A 19,276-nucleotide genomic window follows, 5' to 3' on the forward strand; every position below is an offset into this window, starting at 1 on the left:
AAAAAATAAATATGAGTAAATGGTGGTGGATTTGCTTAAATTATAAAAGCACATTCCGCTAATAATATTAAAATCTTCATTTATCACTCAAAACATTTAGTAATTTTCACATGATTCATTCAAGTGTTTTTTGCTAAAAAAATCAAGTCTTGAAATTTACTTAAAGGGACTAAACCGAAAAGAGAATGAATAATGAATGAATGAATACTGGACATAGTGACACATTCCTATTATATTTCAGAACATGTTATTTAATGTTTAGTGTTGTATTGCTCAGGGAAAATGAAGAGATTTAATTTTTTTTATTGATTTATATATTTTTATAGCTGTTATACAACAGCAGATTTTGCACTTTGAATATACATAGCTTACTTTCCATAAGTTTTTTTGTTAGGAAATTACTCATAGATTTCATTTTTGAGCAGCTGTTATGTTTCTGTAATGTTTTTGTTTTGTTTAAAATGCATATAATTTGTGGTAGTCAATAATAGCAATTTTTTGGTGCTGATTTTCACCAAATTGATTCTGAATGATACTTCAGATTACTTTTATTTATTTATTTTTTTTGTTCTGCTGGTCTGACCTACGTTTTATCTAAGTTTTCTTATGTTTTAGTTGTGAGAATGCAGCACTGAAGTGATGTTATAAGGGCATTAATGGGAGCATTAAAATGTTCTTTGGAAAAGTAACTCAAAAGCTACTTTTAACAGTAATGCATTACTTTTTGGTGTAAGTAATCGATAAAGTATTTGAGTTACCTATATAATGAAGTAACTCTAACTAGTTACTATTTTCCAGTAACTAGCACAACACTGTGTGTCACTTTCGCCTAAATGGATCAGATTTTTTGTTATATCATACTTTAGTTTCTCTATAAATCTTCTGACAAATCAAATGGTTGGTAGTATCTGACATGTCCCGCCTCCTTTAAGATGCTTCTGATGTGATGTGCTTAAGCTTAACCCACTGGCAGAGATGATAAAAACAAAATACTGTTGGTTGTTTTTGAAAAAGAGTGGAGCAACTCTGTGTCCCACCCTGTCTTGTTTCAGTTAAGATTACGTTAAACCTTGGATAAAAATTGCACTTTTCAAAGCACTTCACAGGACCTTTAACACCTATATAGTAGTGCCACTTACAGATCACTCACTCCAATAATCAGGGTGTTTATACTAGCAAATGTCACATTTGGCTATTTTCATGTGTACAGGTTGCTGAACGAGGCAACTGGCTCACTGCTGGATGACGTTCAGCTGGTGAATACCTTGCAGACCTCCAAAGTCACGGCCACAGAGGTCGCGGAACAACTAGAGATCAGCGAACTGACCGAGAGCCAAATCGATACAGCCAGAGAGGTGAGAGAAAGCGAGGGATGAGGGGGAGGTCAAGGAGAGAGAGAGATGGTGCTGAAAGGGTTGCCAGATTGGATTAAAGATTGTGGCTCTGAATAAGGCAGAGAGATAAAAAGAGCGCTGAGATGGGGATGGCGATAGCAAGAGAGGCAGATAAAGCTATAGACGCCAATCTGTGTGTGTTTGTGTGTGTTCAGGCCTACCGCCCCTGTGCCCAGAGGGCGTCCATCCTGTTCTTTGTACTGAATGATCTGGGCTGTATAGATCCCATGTATCAGTTCTCTCTGGACGCTTACATCAACCTGTTCATCCTGAGCATAGAGAGCAGCCCCCGCAGCCACAAACTGGAGGAGAGGATAAACAATCTCAACAGACACCACACTTATGCTGTCTACAGGTCTGTAACTCACACATGCGAAGATTTTGTGTTTAGGGGTGAAGGAGAAATGCTGCATGTTTTTTATACTTCTACTTGCACTTTTATCTCTCCAAGGTTGATTTATTGTTCAAATTTACACCTTTTGTAATCATGTACACTTCGTGATTTCCAAATGACCTTTTACCTTATCAAAATATGAAACTTTTAAAGCAAAAAAGCCATTAAAACACTTTCTGAAAGTACAATAAACATTTCTTTATTGCTATTATTCAAATATTTCCCAAACAATAGGTGCGTCCTAAATCGCATACTTATGCACTATTCTACACCATTTTGTAGTATAAATAGTGTAAGTAGTGCATTCACACTAAAAACTTCGAAAATAATAAGTGCACTTTAAATACCTGGATGATGCACTTATACAACTGTTAAAATGAAGTGTGTAATGTTGGACACTTCATGCACTTAACAGCCAGTGCTTTGCTCACGTAGAGGAAGGGGCGAAGCTTTCGGGCTCTGATGTTAGATAACTTTATTTATTTTGGATTGTGAAAGCAAAATTCTCCTACGAGAGTGATTATACCACCTCCTGATGGTGAATGCGGTTATACTCATGGCAGGTATTATTTGGTACTTTGGACATTTATTTCACTGATTTGGCAACCGTCAAACGTCATCAGAGAAATGGTTTAAATTTCCGCTTAGTAAAAAAACATTAGTGTTCAATTTGAGACGACACTACATTCATATACTATGCTGTTAAGTGTGAATATATAGTGGATAAGAGCATAGTGTATAGTGTGCCATTTGGGACGCAGCTAATGTTTTACAGAGCAAGGAATTTTTCACAGTATTTCCTATAATATGTTTTCTTCTCGAAAAAGTCTTATTTGTTTTATTTTGATTAGAATTAAAGCAGTTTTTATTTTTTAAAGCCATTTAAGGGGGACAATATTATCAGCCCCCCTTTTTTTCACTGTCTACAAAACAAACAATATACAATGACTTGCCTAATTACCCTAACTTGCCTTATTAACCTAGTTAAGCCTTTTCAATTCAATTAATGTTTATTTATATAGTGTTTTGTACAATGTAGATTGTCTCAAAGCAGCTTAACAGTTCTAGTAAAGTCCAGATTTCAGAGTTGAAGTTCAGTTTAAATCAATTCAGCGTGGTTTAAATTTCTCTACTGAAAGTCCAAACACTGAAGAGCAAATCCACCGAAGCGCAGCTCCAAGTGTTGAAAAAAATCTTCTTTACCTTAAACAGAAAATGGGGGAAAATATATATAGGGGGCCTAATAATTCAGGAGGGCTAATAATTCAGACTTCAACTATATAAATATAAGTATCTAGCATACAAATCTGTATTTAAAACTATCTTGGTTATAATGCAATATGTCAGTGTCGATGGTCTTGTGGGCAATGCACTGTCATTACACTTTGGGCCTCCCAAGTTCAAGTTCCAGCTTGTGGCCCTTTCCCAATATCATGCCTCCTTTCTCTCTCCAGCTTTTCTTCATGTCTACAAACTCACTCACTCTCACTGTTTTCTGCCTACCAACTGTCCTATTATAATAAAGACAAAATAAATAAATCTAAAAAACAAATAATATGAAATAATCTTTTAAATACAGTGGTCCCTCATTAATCGCAGGAGTTAAGTTCTAAAAATCGCCCACAATAGGTGAAATCCGCAAAGTAGTTGGCTTTATTTTATTACAGTTACTATAGATTATTTTAAGGCTGTAAAACCCCTCACTTCACTATTTTCTCAGATAGGCATTAACGTTTTCACACTTTCCTCTGTTGTTTAAAATCTCGCATAACTTCTACCTTCCTTTAGCATGTCCAGAAGTCCAACCTTTTTTGCGATTGTTAACATCTTTCTCTGCCTTTTGGGTGCTACCGTGGGTGCTTTTGACAGTGCAGAATGTTTCGTCGACATTATGGGGTTTGTTATGGAGAAAACTTGCAAACATACAGTCCAGCACTTCAGAGTCACACTGCTAGCGATCGAAGATTCATGTAAATTTGGCAAGCTGAAAGCATTCTGTACTGTACAGGAGACACGGCACGGAGGAGATTTATTGACAATGGTCTACGGCCAATAAGGACGCACTACACAATGCGCTAATCAGGAGGCAGAACACAATGCACTAATCAGGACGCAGAACACAATGCGCTGTAAAAAACCATGTCAAATTGCACCAAAAAAAAAATTGGTGAAACTGCGAGACTGAAAGGTGAACCGCGTTTTGGCGAGGGACCACTGTAATTGAAATATAAATACATTTTTACAGTTTAAATACATAATGTAATGTAATTTATTCCTGTAATGGAGTAGCCATTATTCCAGTCTTTGGTATCAAACGATTCTTTAGAAATCATTCTAATATGCTGATTTGGTGAATAATAAATTACTACAGTAACAAATGTATTGTTTTTTTTATGTTAGTTAAAGTTAGCATTAATGTACAGTTACCATTAAAATAATAATAAAAATTATGCACCCTCTATACATGCAATTAAATATAGGGAAAAAATTCAGCTTGATTTGAAAAGATACACAAAACGAATCTTTTTTTTTCTTTGACATTTCCTTATGTTCGAAGTCGGCAATTGCACAATTGGAACTCTTATTAGGCACGAAATTGTTGGAAATAAATAAGCATAAATGTTAGCTGTGAAATTAGCTTTAGCAAAACAAAGTGTCTGTCATTTTGGGATTGATGTTTAATTCTCATGGAAAAGTCATTCTTTTGAGATGCAGCCTGAATCATTTGTTCAGAACAATTAATCCACAGCCATTCGAATTACAAATAATTGGTCTTTCAGACAGCTTTCACACTCTCTGAATGGTTAGAAACTTAGAAAGTCCTACTGTATATATCCTACCATTTTGTAGCACTTAACTCATACTATCTATCACCTAAGTTGGATTTGTACAGTATACAGTATACAGTACAGATTTAGCATCCTCTCATACATGTTGATTATTTTGCTTGAAATATCACTTCAAAACACCAACTCAAATGTTGTTGATTTTTAGTTTGTTTGTTTTATTCGTCATAAGTTCTAAGTTATCTTTTTATTTTCAACTCAAGTATAACTTCTGGGTCCTTCTATCACACACATACTGTATAGATCAGGCATGCATAATCATCAGGCAGAGTCTGCTTGTTGTCATCTGATGTGCGTCATAGATTTGATGTGTTTTAATCATTTTAAGCTGACGTTCAGAGTGATGTGGGAGCGTTTGATCTGTTTGCAGATACACCTGTCGAGGACTGTTTGAGTGTCACAAGTTGCTGTTCAGTTTCCACATGTGTGCCAAGATCCTGGAGGCATCTGGGAAGCTCAACATGGATGAATACAACTTCTTCCTCCGAGGGGGATTGGTAAGAGCTTTGGGTGGGGTGGTGGGGGGGAGTTGCACTTTGTTCCTGAAAGTGAATTATGGGAAAGGATTGTCTTGACTTAAAAATGGAAGAAAAAAAGTCCTCATGTTACATACAAAAAAATCTGTGGTGTGTGTGTTAGGTTCTGGATACAAAGAAACAGATGGATAACCCCTGCTCTCGCTGGCTGTCGGACTCTAACTGGGACAACATAACTGAACTGGATAAACTGACTAATTTCCATGAACTCATGGCCTCGTTTGAGCAGTACCCTCGAGATTGGCACCTCTGGTACACCAATCCAGAACCAGAGAAAGCACCACTTCCTGGTAAATATGTGTGTTTTTGTTGTGGTGGTGGTGCCATTTTACAAATAGTTGAAATGGAGATCATAACATTTTTGGCTCTTATTTTGAGCAGAAATATGTAGGAAAAGGAAGCCAAGTAATGAGAATTTTTAAAATAGAATTAAAAAAGAGTTTTTGTTATGACAGAAATAATGTGTGATTTTTTTATCTGCTTGCTACATAAACAACAAATGTCATGAGCCTTAGTAAAATGTGTTTGATTTACTCAAAAATTCACCCTGTAAGAGTCATTCTTTTCACAATCAGATTGGATAACATTGGTCGTTGTGTATGGGTTTGACTCATTGAAGGGCACCAATGATGAAAATAATCTTTCGGGAGCTGTTTGGACTGACCTGTGTGTAGGTATAGTGTGTCCACAGTCAAATTCACATGATATAAATACAATAAGTCTTTTTTTTTAATTTCTTGCTGTTAAAATAAGATCCAAATCCCTCGCATTTTGCAGTTTCCCCGCCCACCTAATCGATTGACAACCGCATATTAACCTGTCTCTGTAGTATATATTAATATTAGCGCATAATCATATCAACAAGACAGGACGTGCACAAAGCAACTGGGATTAAAAATCTGTTCAGCTCACTGTGATCATCAATCATCAAATGTGATGTTTTTTTTCTTAATCACCACAGCTGTATGTCAATACAATTATAAAAGAAGACGCTTCAATCCCGGTTTGTGGAATCAGGTTTATTTTGTACATTAATATAACGGATATCCATAGTGGATATTAACGTGTATCCTGTCACATACACCGTGCAAAAACAGTACAAAGTTAAACGCGCATGCTATGTGTGTGTTTTTGTGTGTGTGTGTGTGTGTGTGTGTATGTGTGTTTGTGTGAACTTTGTAATGACATTATGTGACTTGTTGCAGAATTAAGTTCACAACAAATACATCAAATAATAATTGTGAAAGTTCTTACTGTAGTATTTCTCACAAACATTACGTGAGATCTGCTTTCTTAATGTCTGTCACTGTGCTGTTTATCTGACGCAGCTGGAGATGGAGACACTCAAGACAGATCGATCTTTATTGTCATTCTGCTACATGTGTGGACATACAGAGGAACGAAATGTTGTGTCTCGCCGGACAACGGTGCTACACAGATTAATCATAAATACATAACACTGAACATAAGAGCTATTATAAAAAAAACCTTTTTATAGCTGAAACTTTACAGACACATTCTGGAGACACAAAAGACTTATCTTAAATCTTGAAAAAGGGGGTAAAATAGGTGACCTTTAATAAGAATTAGCTAACACAAATCTTTTTACATTATTTTTTTGAGAAAATCTCTCGATGTATGATTTTATAGTTTTGACTCAAAAGACTCAGATTATAGTAATACATTTTCTATGAATCAGGTTGTGTATGGTTTTGATTTGCTAAGAAGAATCAGCTCATGAGATTTTTTTAGAAGGAGTGGGGGGTGGGGTAGGTATTGAATTAAACTGATTGCTGTATGATTTTGATCCACTTAAATGAGTTGTCTAATTTGTTTGGGAATCAAGCTGGTTTACCCTGTTGACAGTTCAAGGTTTGAATCCCTGAAAGGAACCAATTAGTTCAAATGGTTTGTTTGGGAATCGGTTTAGATTACTCTGGTCACGGTGTATTGCTTTGAGTCACAATAAAGAACTAACTCGTGAGGGTTATTTAGGGGGAATAGGTATTGATTTACACTGATTGCTATATGGTTTTGATTCACTTACAAAATTCCTTTTGTGAAAAGTTTTTTTTGGGGAACTGAGTTGGCTTAGACTGCTTGCAGTGTATGGCTTTGAAAAACTAAAAGAAGCCATCATGCAATAATCATTTGTTTGGGAATTATGTTGGATTACATTGATCACAGTGTAGGACTGTGCAATATGGGTAAAAGAAACCTATCATGATTTACTTGAACAATATTGCGATTTTAATCATGGTTTTGACACACACACAGATGTTTTACAGTGTGAATCTAAAACATATTTCAAAAGGAAAACAATTACATCTTTATCAAAGACCTGTAAAATCTTTAAAACAGACATACAGTAAGGCAAATAAAATAAAAATCACCTAGTAAAGGTGTAACAAATTGTCTCTAGAACAGATCTATGGCAAAACAAATAGACTACTGTATATGTGTGTGTGTGGCTCCGATGTTCTGTTTGACCACGTCAGAAGTAGTTGCATGTACTTTTGTATGTGTTCACCAATTTTATTTATTTTTTTGCCATGCATAGATCATAGACCTCTTTGTGACGCTGCCGTGAAATAGGTTGTTCACATATCATGTCTTTTACATGCACAAGTTTGTTATTTCCAAGGGAGGCGCCTGGCTTGCACACATATTGGGAGTGACCCACGTGCATATTTCATGTGCACGCAGTTGAAAACATCTTTACTTTTCAAAATGCTGCAAGCGCACTGCGAATCACGTAACAAGAACTGAGCAGTCAGCTTCATACTTTGTGTAGACCATTTTGAGGAATGTAAACAATAACAATGGTCCTAACGTATTTCCTGTTTAATATTTTTAATTTTTATAGCTTTAGTGAATCTAAAAAGGTCTACACATTGAGAAATAATGTTATGAGAACTCTTTTAATGTCAAGTTATGATTGAATTGCCTCTTGTTACAGTTAGGAAATAGTTTAACAACAAGCAGGAAATGTTCATGGGCCAATGACATCCCCACATTGAAATGGTCAATAGAATATGAAGAGTTCAGGTGCAAAAACCTCTAAATAATGCTTGATATTTTCTTCTAAAATTAGCATTTTTCTCCAACTCTTGTGTGTAGGCTCAGAAATATTACTTTATAATGACGAATAAGTTCTTTTCATTGCCTTTAAAGTGAAATAACTTAACATAAACATATTAGGCTGAGAAAAATGCTCATTTTAGGAGAACATTTCAGATGGCATTTACAGGTTTTTGCATCTGATCTCTTCATATACACATTTCGGTAGACTAATTGACCCTTACTAAGCCACCCTAAAACCGGCACACAACAATCGTGGCTTAGCAACCGTAGCTATGCGCAGGAGGTCTGTCAAGCTTTCGAGTTAGAGAAACAAAACAAAGCGTTTTGCATATGGATTGTGTAAATCTGATACCCGCTATCCTAAAAGTTTGGATGGGGTGGTGGAATTTCTTTCTCTTTGCAAAACCTAAAACCCAAGGGGAGAAATGCAAGCGTGGCAATTATGCTTCCCAGCTGTCTTTTTCTTTTTTTTTTCGCTCGATGTTATGCGCACTGCTGTTGAATGGTCACCTTATGAGGCGGCTAGGCTAACCTAGCTTCAATTTTGATTTAATTATTTTCTAATTGGTTGCGTATTATGAATATACCCCTGTAATATACCCCTTTTTGTCTGGATTTCTCAGATATCTCACCTGTTCGCCAAAAATGACTAATTATATCCCTGGCAATGTCTGACACCGGCGCATACATTTTGTAATAGACGTGCCAGGCACGAAAGCTTGACAGGCGTAACAACAGTAACTAAGGAGGGCGAGACTTAGCGCAGGGTCAATTACCTCAGACAAACACAGAACACCCAAACACTGCAGTCCTTTTGAATTTTCTCCCTAAAGAAAACTTGTATCAGAATTGCAGCAATGTTTTGTTAGTTTGTCATCCTCTGAGAAAACGGTTTATGGTCGTCGAGCAGTGACAAAGGAGTGAGAACGCAAAGCATGTTGAATGCTGAAGGAAGCGGTGCGCCTTGTGCTTTCCACACTTTTAGATGCGATATGTGACTGACAGGTCTTATAAATTACCTGATTCTGCAATACATCAGCCTTCCAGTATCCAAAGTAATTCCACACCACAAATGTAGACCTTTTTGGCACCAAGTCCTACTGTGCTGAACTCATCATCCCTACATACACAGGCTATTCAGTCTCCTGTTCTCTTGATCTGTTTAGGTGCGCTGCGTTATGATTGGTTCAAATAGCATACTGCAGGAAAATCGTGCTGTAAGGCGATATAGTAATCGTGCATGTTCAATCTGATTTTGATACGATTTCAATTCATAGCACAGTCCTGTCACAGAATCATTAAAGCTGTTCATTTGTAAATCACAAGTTATATTGTTTTTAATGATGCCCATATCAGCAGTCGAAAGCATGATCGAGAGCCATTAATGAGAAGCAAACATAATTCAGTTCCAGTACTTTGAAAAAAATTGTTTTTGGTTTGCAGCTCCTAGTAAAGGGATAGAAAATATGATTAGGGCAATATGAAAACAAAAGAAGCCAATGAAAATCCCCTTTTAAAGTTAGTGAACTGGAACACATTATCAGCTTGTTTCTTAATTTCCCTCTTCATTTCTCTTGCCTCTCTCTCTCTCTCCTCCTGACTCTGAATGCCACGATCGGCCTCGTTGCTTTATTTTTCATCTCTTTCTCTCTCTTTGTGTGCAGGAGAATGGGAGAACAGCTGCAATGAGCTGCAGAGGATGCTGATTGTAAGATCTCTCCGACAGGATCGCGTCTCTCTCTGCGTCACTGCTTTCGTCATCAACAACCTGGGCTCTCAGTTCGTAGAGCCACCCATCCTTGATATGAAGGCTGTGAGTGACACTCGCACAAACACACAAGGAGAACTGCTGGCCTTACAGCTTACTATTGAAATGAGCCAGTGAACAAAGAAATTAACTTTTTGGTTCTGTACATCATTGAGGCTCTTGGGTGAGATGTGAGAACAGCAAAGTTTAGCATTAAATTAAGGTGAAACGCATTCAAGGTTGCGCATGACACTGTTCTATATGAAGCTGGCATTTTCAGCTTTTGAAAAATTGAATGTGGGGCTGCTCTTTTTGAACTCTTTGCTCTCTGGATCTCAAGCACAGCAACACAACTTCTCTACATCTCCCTCCAGACAGAGAGAAACAGAGACTGGATGAAATAAATCAGATATGCTTCAGGGTTTCCTAAATGCAATTGATCCCCCCCCCTTTTTTTTTCATTTTCTTTCATTTTTTTTGTATCCATTTTGACTTTTGCATTTGCTTAGGAAATAGAAACAGTCAAACCTATCTGCAGTCATACCAAAACCCATTTACCTTCTGTGTATGTGTGTGTGTTTGTGTGTCAGGTTGTAGCAGACAGCACCACGAGGACTCCTCTGATCTTTGTGCTGTCTCCTGGTGTGGACCCAACGGCAGCCCTGCTTCAGCTGGCAGAGACGTCAGGCATGGGTCAGCGCTTCTTTGCCCTCTCGCTGGGTCAAGGCCAGGCACCTATCGCCACCCGGCTGATCAAAGAGGGAGTCGCAAACGGTGACATGATCTTTCTCTCTGCCTCTGTTTTTTTCCACTTTATTATCTTTCCGTTTGCAGCTTCCTTTGCTATCTCTTATGATTCATATGCAGAATTACGCCGTTAGATGAGTACATTGACATTTTGTTATATGTAATCAGAACATATATAAAATCACATACTTTCCTCAAATATACTATGTAAAAAACAGTATGTGAGCCAAGTGGTATGTCATAATTTATAGTATTTGAAAAACAATACATGAGAAGTCCTCAGATGACTTACTAATTTTGGTGAGATTCTGAACTGTACACTGTCTCATGAGGCCACGCGAATGGGACTATGAATAGGAACTGATGTAGTACGTCTGAATTGCATTCATTGTCCCATTTATATTACTATATATATAATGTACTTTTTTAACTGTTGTCCAAAAGTTTAAATGTAGTACCTACATGAGAAGTTTGCAGTTTCGGTCACAGCTATTCTTCTTTTAATCTTCTATTCATTCATTATTTTTTCTTCAGCTTAGTCCCTCATTTATCAGGGGTTACCACAGCAGAATGAACCACCAACTACTCTGGCATATGTTTTATGCAACGAATGCTCTTCCAGGCGCAATGAGTGTGATTCTGATTGTATTATTTTAAGAGGTGCAATTATCCTTATTTAAATGCCTAGCAAAAGTAGTTGCAGGCAGTTATTTAACCTCATTAGAGTTCCATATCACTAAGCCAAATTATTTCATTCATTCATTTTCTTTTCGGCTTAGTCCCTTTATTAATCTGGGGTCGCCACAGCGATGAACTGCCAACTTATCCAGCATATGTTCTGCACTCCACTGAAGACATCCATCAGCCTACATATTTAATTTAGTTTGTTAAGCGCAAAGATTTGTTTCGAAACTATTTCTAAATTCAGTTCTAATTTCCAGCAAACAAATAAATAAACAGTAATAACTATAGGTGGGCATAGATTATTTTTTTTAATCTAGATTAATCTAGATTAAAATGGCTCATTTGAATTTTGCAAAAATAAATGATATTCAATAAGATGTACGTGTGTTTACTAACTGTTTATTCAGTTAAACATGAATGTTGAACTGTAGGCCTACATAAGCTCCAAACAGCGATTTCATACCTGCTTTTGATGTACGTACATAAAGATAATGCTGCTTCTCAATGCCAAGTTCACAGAGCCCTGACGGTGTGTCAAACACTGCATGTTTACATGGGCAACAATACTTTAATACGAATTTAATATGATTAAAACAATACTCTGATTAAGAGTCGACCATGTAAACAGCGATTTTTGACTACCTTAATACGACTAAAGTCATAACTGAACTAAACAGAAATGGAATTAAGACATGTGGAGTATGCATATATTAGTGGCATAACTTAAGTAAACACTGCAATCAAACTAATACCGTCATGTAGAACCTTTCGCCATATTTTCCGACAAGAACCAAGACACAGGTGGCGAAATGCGTAGGTTTTTTTTCTTTACGTTTGGCGAGCGTTATTACATTCTATGACACTCTTACCAGTCCTTGCTCATTATTTCCGTTTAATACCCCAGTTTGTCACGACAGCATGAATGAAGTATTCATGAGTTAAAGTGAAACTGCCGAACTGCAGTTAAAGTCAGGCATCCTGCTGATTTGATTCAGAAGGGCACTTTTTAGTCAGACGGCTCACCGGTCAAGTATACATCCGGTCTAAAATATCAAGGTCAAAGTCATCATAGCTTGTGAAGAATAGACCCAGCTCCCAACCCAACTTTGAGAATAGATTAACGGTGAAATTTTTTTTTATCGCGCGATAAGAGTCTCGCGTTAATGCAGCCATTAACGCTGATAACGGCCCAGCACTAGTAATAACGAAGTGTGAGTTATATACAAACACACAACCTATTACCCCATATAGTGTCGCACATGCCTCCAAAATCCGACAGGTGGACAATCTAAACTTGTTTTAGTTGAAACAAATATAAATATGCATATTATAAATAATACTCATAATAATAAAAATAACAATATTATACAAATGCAAATTGTCATGAATAAATAAAAAAAAGCCCCCCGAGATGAAGTAAACATGGAGGTAGTGGTTTTCATATTTATGTAGAAAATAATAATTTTTGTACCATTTTAATCTTTTATTTTTCTATATGTAAAGATATTTGCATATTGCTGTACTTCCCGTGTACTAAGCTTTTGAACCCACATAGACGCATAACTAACGTGCTCTGCGCTGGACTTTAGACTTTGGTCGAGGTCTATTTTAATTTCTCAAAATAGCAACGTGCCAACAATGCGCCTTAACACACCTCCTTTATAGACCGGAACACCCATGAGTCCAAATGGATTTGCTATTTAAACAGCATGGCACAAAACGTGAAAATTAGGGTTGCGCTGGTCTGAAAATAGCAAAAAATCTCTCCAACCACGTCTTGCACCTTATTGCGCCGGGTGCATGATAGCGCCCAGAGAGTTTGAGAGGGGTCTGGATGCAGACCTGGTGCAGTGCAATCTGAGCTGCATCCAATGCTTTTTAATGTGCTCCCCTAACCTCACCCCTAACCCTACCTGTCACAGTGACGTCACTCACTCCATTGAGTGCATTGTGTCTGACATTGCATTGCTGAGAGATGCAATCTCCGCCTGCATCATAAAGGCTGCATCCAGATACTATTGGAGAGTTTGTGTGCCAAATGAATTTCTACGTCTGACCACAAGATGACATCCACACCAGGATCTTATCGGTATACATTTCTAAACGAATTATGATTTAATTGTTAAATTAACGTTTAAATACATGGCAGAAATCAAAATGCTTTGTTTCATTAGTAAAAGACAGCTTACTAAGTATTAAATTACTATCACAGTGTCTGACAAAAAATTGATAATCTAATCTGTCTGAGGGATTTTTTTTAACCAGTATAGCACAAATTTAACAGCATCCCTTCTAGTGCACTCTCTTCTCACTCACTTCTTATCATTCACTCCTTTACATGGACTACATTAGTAGACTAAAGTAGGGAATAGTAAATGAGGGTATAGGGGATGAATTTGGATACAGCAATAGACACAAAGATACATCATAAACTGCATTAGCTGTCTGTGGCTCAAGCTGCAATTTTCAAAAACATAAATAGTTTTCGCTATTAGTAGAGGAACTTCTGTCTGACACTCTTGATGTAATGTATCTACATAAAAATATCCTGTACTCAGAAGTGGTTTAAGGGCAAAAACTTTAAAAATATCTTGAAATACAACATGCTAACAATGACTTTAGGTGTGGTAATAATAGTATAAGCTTTGTAAGTAAAAAATGCACACCTGAGCTGTAGCAAAGCCACCTCGAGTGTGCATGATTTTCTAATATTTCGGCTTATCATCAACTCTTACTCATACAATTCCTCATGAATGCTTGGAATCAGTACTTTTGTTTTTGAAAAACCTTTAAAAATACTTTTATTCAGCTTTAAATTGATTAAAGTGTCAAACATTTGAACAATTAATATATTTTTTTCATTTATTTTAAAAGAGAAAATTTTAATGACCACTAACATTTTCTTTCGAATTCTACTTTGATTCATTAAATCTCCTAATTTCTCTCTGGCAGGTCATTGGGTGTTTCTGGCTAATTGTCACCTGTCTCTGTCCTGGATGTGTGAGCTGGATAAGTTAGTCGATGAGTTACAAGTCCAGGAATGTCATCCAGATTTCCGGCTGTGGTTGAGCTCCTCCCCTCACCCAGAATTCCCCATCGCCATCCTGCAGACAGGCATCAAAATCACTACTGAGCCTCCCAGGGTATACATACTGTATATGCCCACTTCACACACTGTAGCCGGATGTTTGAAATGTTGTGTGCTGTAATTAAAGTGCTCTTTGTGTGTGTGTGTTCTTGCGTCTCTGTAGGGGGTGAAGTGGAATATGAAGCGTCTCTATCAGCGGGTGTCTGAGACTCAGTTCCTGCGCTGCTCTCGGCCGCTGCTGTATCGAAAGCTGCTCTTCAGTCTCTGCTTCTTTCACAGCATCATACTGGAGAGAAGGAAGTTCCTGCAGCTCGGCTGGAACATCATATACAGTTTCAACGACTCTGACTTTGAGGTAGAAAAACAGAGACGGAGATATGATTTTTCTGTTATTATATGGATTCTTTTTTTTGTACTGAGTGCATCAGCTGTGTAATCATAGATTAGTTTAATGAATGGATACCATAAGATTGTCCTCCCAAAAAAAACGACCTTTAAAGTATCTTTAACTGAAAATACAGTAATAATAACAGGTTTAAAAAGTATTTTATAATAATTTTAGTTGTTGTTCAATACTTTTCTTTTACACTACAACAGAAAAGTTATAATTTTTTAAGTTATAATACATACACTCACCGTCCACTTTATTAGGTACACCTTATTAGTACTGGGTTGGGCTTCCTTTTGCCTTCAAAACTGCCTTAATTCTTCATGGAATAGATTAAACAAGGTACTGGATATATTCCTCAGAGATATTGGTTTATGATAGCTTCATGCAGTTGCTGCAGATTTGTCGGCTGCACATCCATGATGCGAATCTCTTGTACACCACATCCTAAAGGTGCTCTATTGGGATCAGTTGAGATCAGTTGACTGTGGAGGCCATTTGATTACAGTGAACTCATTGTCATGTCCAGAAACGAGTGAAGATGAGATGATTCACGCTTTATGATATGGTGTGTTATCCTGCTGGAAGTAGCCATCAGAAGAGCGGTACACTGTAGTCATAAAGGGATGGACATGGTCAGCAACATTACTCAGGTAGGCTGTGGCGTTGACACAATGCTCAATTGGTATTAATGGGCCCAAAGTGTGCCAAGAAAATATCCAACACCATTTAACCACCACCAGCCTGAAGATTGAACTTGTTGTGCATTCAGAGATGCTCTTCTTCATACCTCCAATGCCACGTTCAAAGTCACTTAAATTACCTTTCTTCCCCATTCTGGTGCTCTGTTTGAACTGTAGCAGATCGTCTTGACCATGTCTACATGCCTAAATGGATTGAGTTGCTGCTATGTGATTGACTAATTAGAAATTTGCATTAACTAGCCGTTGGACAGGTGTACCTAATAAAGTGGCCATTAATTGTATCTGTGTTTATTTGGTAGAATTTAAAATAAACTAAGTGAAAATTGTTTTAATAAACGTCACTACCACCATTATTATTATTATTATAAAAGTGACAATAATAATTTAATAGTAATAATATATTTTACACAATAATACCACTGCTATTATAATCCTAATACATTTAATTGTTAATTTGTATAATTTAAATAAAAAATATTTTTTATTTTTATTTTTATTATTGTTGTTGTTAGTAGAGAGAGAAGGAGTATTGCATAGTCATATTAAATTGGGGCGCGTCACAGTGGCACAATGGGTAGCACGATTGCCTCACAGCAAGAAGGTCACTGGTTCGAGCCCCGGCTGGGTCAGTTGGCATTTCTGTGTGGAGTTTGCATGTTCTCCCCATGCTCGTGTGGGTTTCCTCCGGATGCTCCGGTTTCCCCCACAAGTTCAAAGACATGCTGTGTAGGTGAATTGAATAAACTAAATTGCCCATAGTGTATGTGTGTGAATGAGTGTGTATGGGTGTTTCCTAGTGATGGGTTGAAGCTGAAAGGGCATTCGCTGCGTACAACATATGCTGGATAAGTTGGCGGTTCATTCTGCTGTGGCGACCCCAGATTAATAAAGGGACTAAAACAAAAAGAAAATGATAAATGAATGAATAGTACTGTTATTATAATCCTAATACATTTAATTTTTAATTGGTATAATTTAAATAAAAATAACATTTATAGAAATTTTATTAGTAGTGGTAGTAGTATTAAAAATGAAAATAATACAATTTAATATATAATACATTTATAATACATTTACATGCAATATATAATATATTTAATTGTTCATTTGTATAATTGAAATAAACATTTATTTTATTTATTTGTTTGTTTATTTATTTATTCTTGTATAGTTCCAGGGCAGGAAGTTGTAACAAATTTAACAATATTTAAAAATACATACAATGCATCATAGTAATACTTTTCTGTATCACATTGCCAACATTTCTGCCCTGACTAAATTTAAGTAAAAGATCAAATAGATCAGTTATTTGTTTAAAACGGAGCGTTTGTACCTGCAGCTCATGCCCTGCCACCATATGTAGCTGCCGTTTAACCATCATTTCACTATAGTTAATAATAACTGTATTTTTATTATTATATTCATTATTAGGGAGAAAATGAGTATTGCATAGTCATATTAATTTGGGGAGAAAAAGTTTCCTTTTATCTGACCACATGTCTGGGACAGCTGTAAAGGCAGGGATTCTCAGCCTTATTTGGTCCACTACCAATATTTTGGGCAGCAAAATGAACAGGACATTGGCAGCTTGTCAAAGTCATTATAGATGAAAGCATACATCATCTGCTCTAACGCCCTCAATGATACTGCAAATTCACCTCTGCAACCTGGTCACAAAATAAACCTAAAATAGCTGAAGATAAGCTGCATATTTAAAAGACACTGCCTATGGCTATGAAATTATTATAAACAAAAACGTACGCCAATAAATAAAATGAATCTCCATTGACTTCACTCATGTGTCTCTTGCAACCTTACCATTATGCAAAGGCACATTGTTTACAGGAATTTCTCATCCCTCCCTGTCTTCCAGGTGAGTGAGAATCTTCTGAGTCTTTATCTGGATGAGTATGAGGAAATTCCCTGGGACGCTCTCAAGTTCCTCATCGCTGGCATCAACTATGGAGGACATGTGACTGACGACTGGGACCGGCGTCTGCTCACCACTTACATCAACCAATACTTCTGTCCTGCCGTTATCGATACGCCTTTCTTCAAGTGAGTTCATGCACATACACTTTAATCAGCTATTGCTTTATAAATACTACAATCTAAATTCATCGCTAAAGGAATAGTTCACTCAAAAAGGAAAATTATGCCATCATTTATTCACTCTTTAATTGTTCAAAACCTATTTGAGTTTTGTTGAACACAAAAGAAGATATTTTAAACAATGCTGATTACTGGCACCCATTGATCTCCACAGTATTTTTTTGGAACTTTTGGAAGTCGATGGGTGCCAGCAACCAGCATTCTTCAAAATATCTATTTTTTAAATATATATTTTTTTTATAAAGAAAAAGAAACTCAATAAACAAACTCATAAAACCGCACGAGGGAGAATTAATGATGAAGTAATTTTAATTTTTGGGGTGAACTATCTTGTGAAATTAAAAGTTTTTTTAAATGTTAGTCTTAAGGACATCTATGAGCTAGTGTGTACCAAAACAGTGACAAAACCACCATGACAGGCAGACCTGTGATAAAAACAAAACGCTATAGGCTTTTTTAAAGGGGGGAGGTGCTACTACATGTCCCGCCTTGTCCTCATCGTTCAGTTGGGATTGTCAAACATCGTTTTTTCTCTCTACTTATAACACATTTGTCCCAGAATGTAGCCATACAAACCCACTCAGACACTTAAAGAAACGTTGTTGGTATCAGTAGTTCCATGAAGAACCATTAACATCTAGAACCCTTTCATCCCACAAAACATTCTTTAGCATTGAAAAATGTCCTTTATGGAGGGAATTTAGTTGGAACCATATTTGTTTTTTCAACCCCCGCCTGAGTAGATGACATACTTAAACAAAATTGCAGTCTGCTGGAGATTTTGTGGCTCAAATGAAGCAAATCATACACCTATATTCTAGAAATGTTTAAAAATTCTGGAATTTTGGCAAGAAATTCATAAATGTTTATAGAATATACTCCATATCCCCATCTTTCTCAACGCTTAGGCCTAAAGAATCCTAGTTTAGAAGAAAAATCTGACAAAAAACTGCTGGAAGTTTTGCTAATAGCCTGTAAAAAAGCCATAACCAAAAAAAAATGGTTATAGCTCGAAATACCTCAAATGAGTGACTGGTTTGACATAATTTATGAAATCTGAAAGATGGAGAGGATAGCAATGAATCGACATTTACAGACTGAGGAGTTTAATGAGACATGGAGAAAATGGGACCAGATTTAATATAGGATTAATAGTCAGACAGATTTTACTTTGTGCATATTTTTTTTGTAATGATAGAAAACATAAAGAAAGATAGTGAGAAGAACAAAACCCAATTAAAATCTAAACATATAAATAAAAATTAACATTTAAGATCCTAAAAGTACCATCCTCACAGTTTCCTATGTATATAGTTTGGGGGTGGGGTGGTTGGGGATTAAAAAGGGTAGATTGACTGCCACAATATGGATAAAAAAAGTGCACAATTGAATTGTAATTGAAAAGCTACAAATCAGTTTAATCTGTTTTCTTTTTAACGATATACAAAACAGTTATAAGCGTATTGTTTTGATTGTTCTTATAATGTCCTTGAATCATTAATGTAACTTCCGTATTTATTTATTTATGAAATTCTTTCGTATTTTATAGTTT

The 19,276-nt window shown here is 36.4% G+C and overlaps 1 protein-coding gene across 1 annotated transcript in view; it reads left to right on the forward strand.

Moving 5' to 3' along the window:
- Positions 1–19,276, forward strand: part of dnah2 (dynein, axonemal, heavy chain 2) — a 275,588-nt gene that overhangs the window by 235,809 nt on the left and 20,503 nt on the right. The window contains exons 72-80 of the mRNA XM_056461233.1: positions 1,211–1,355; positions 1,550–1,749; positions 5,005–5,131; positions 5,274–5,460; positions 9,919–10,067; positions 10,592–10,775; positions 14,385–14,575; positions 14,684–14,875; positions 17,486–17,670. Coding sequence (XP_056317208.1) covers positions 1,211–1,355; positions 1,550–1,749; positions 5,005–5,131; positions 5,274–5,460; positions 9,919–10,067; positions 10,592–10,775; positions 14,385–14,575; positions 14,684–14,875; positions 17,486–17,670 — 1,560 coding nt within the window. The remainder of the gene's footprint in view (positions 1–1,210; positions 1,356–1,549; positions 1,750–5,004; positions 5,132–5,273; positions 5,461–9,918; positions 10,068–10,591; positions 10,776–14,384; positions 14,576–14,683; positions 14,876–17,485; positions 17,671–19,276) is intronic.

Source organism: Danio aesculapii, chromosome 7 (genome assembly GCF_903798145.1).
Source record: "Danio aesculapii chromosome 7, fDanAes4.1, whole genome shotgun sequence".
NCBI lineage: Eukaryota > Metazoa > Chordata > Actinopteri > Cypriniformes > Danionidae > Danio > Danio aesculapii.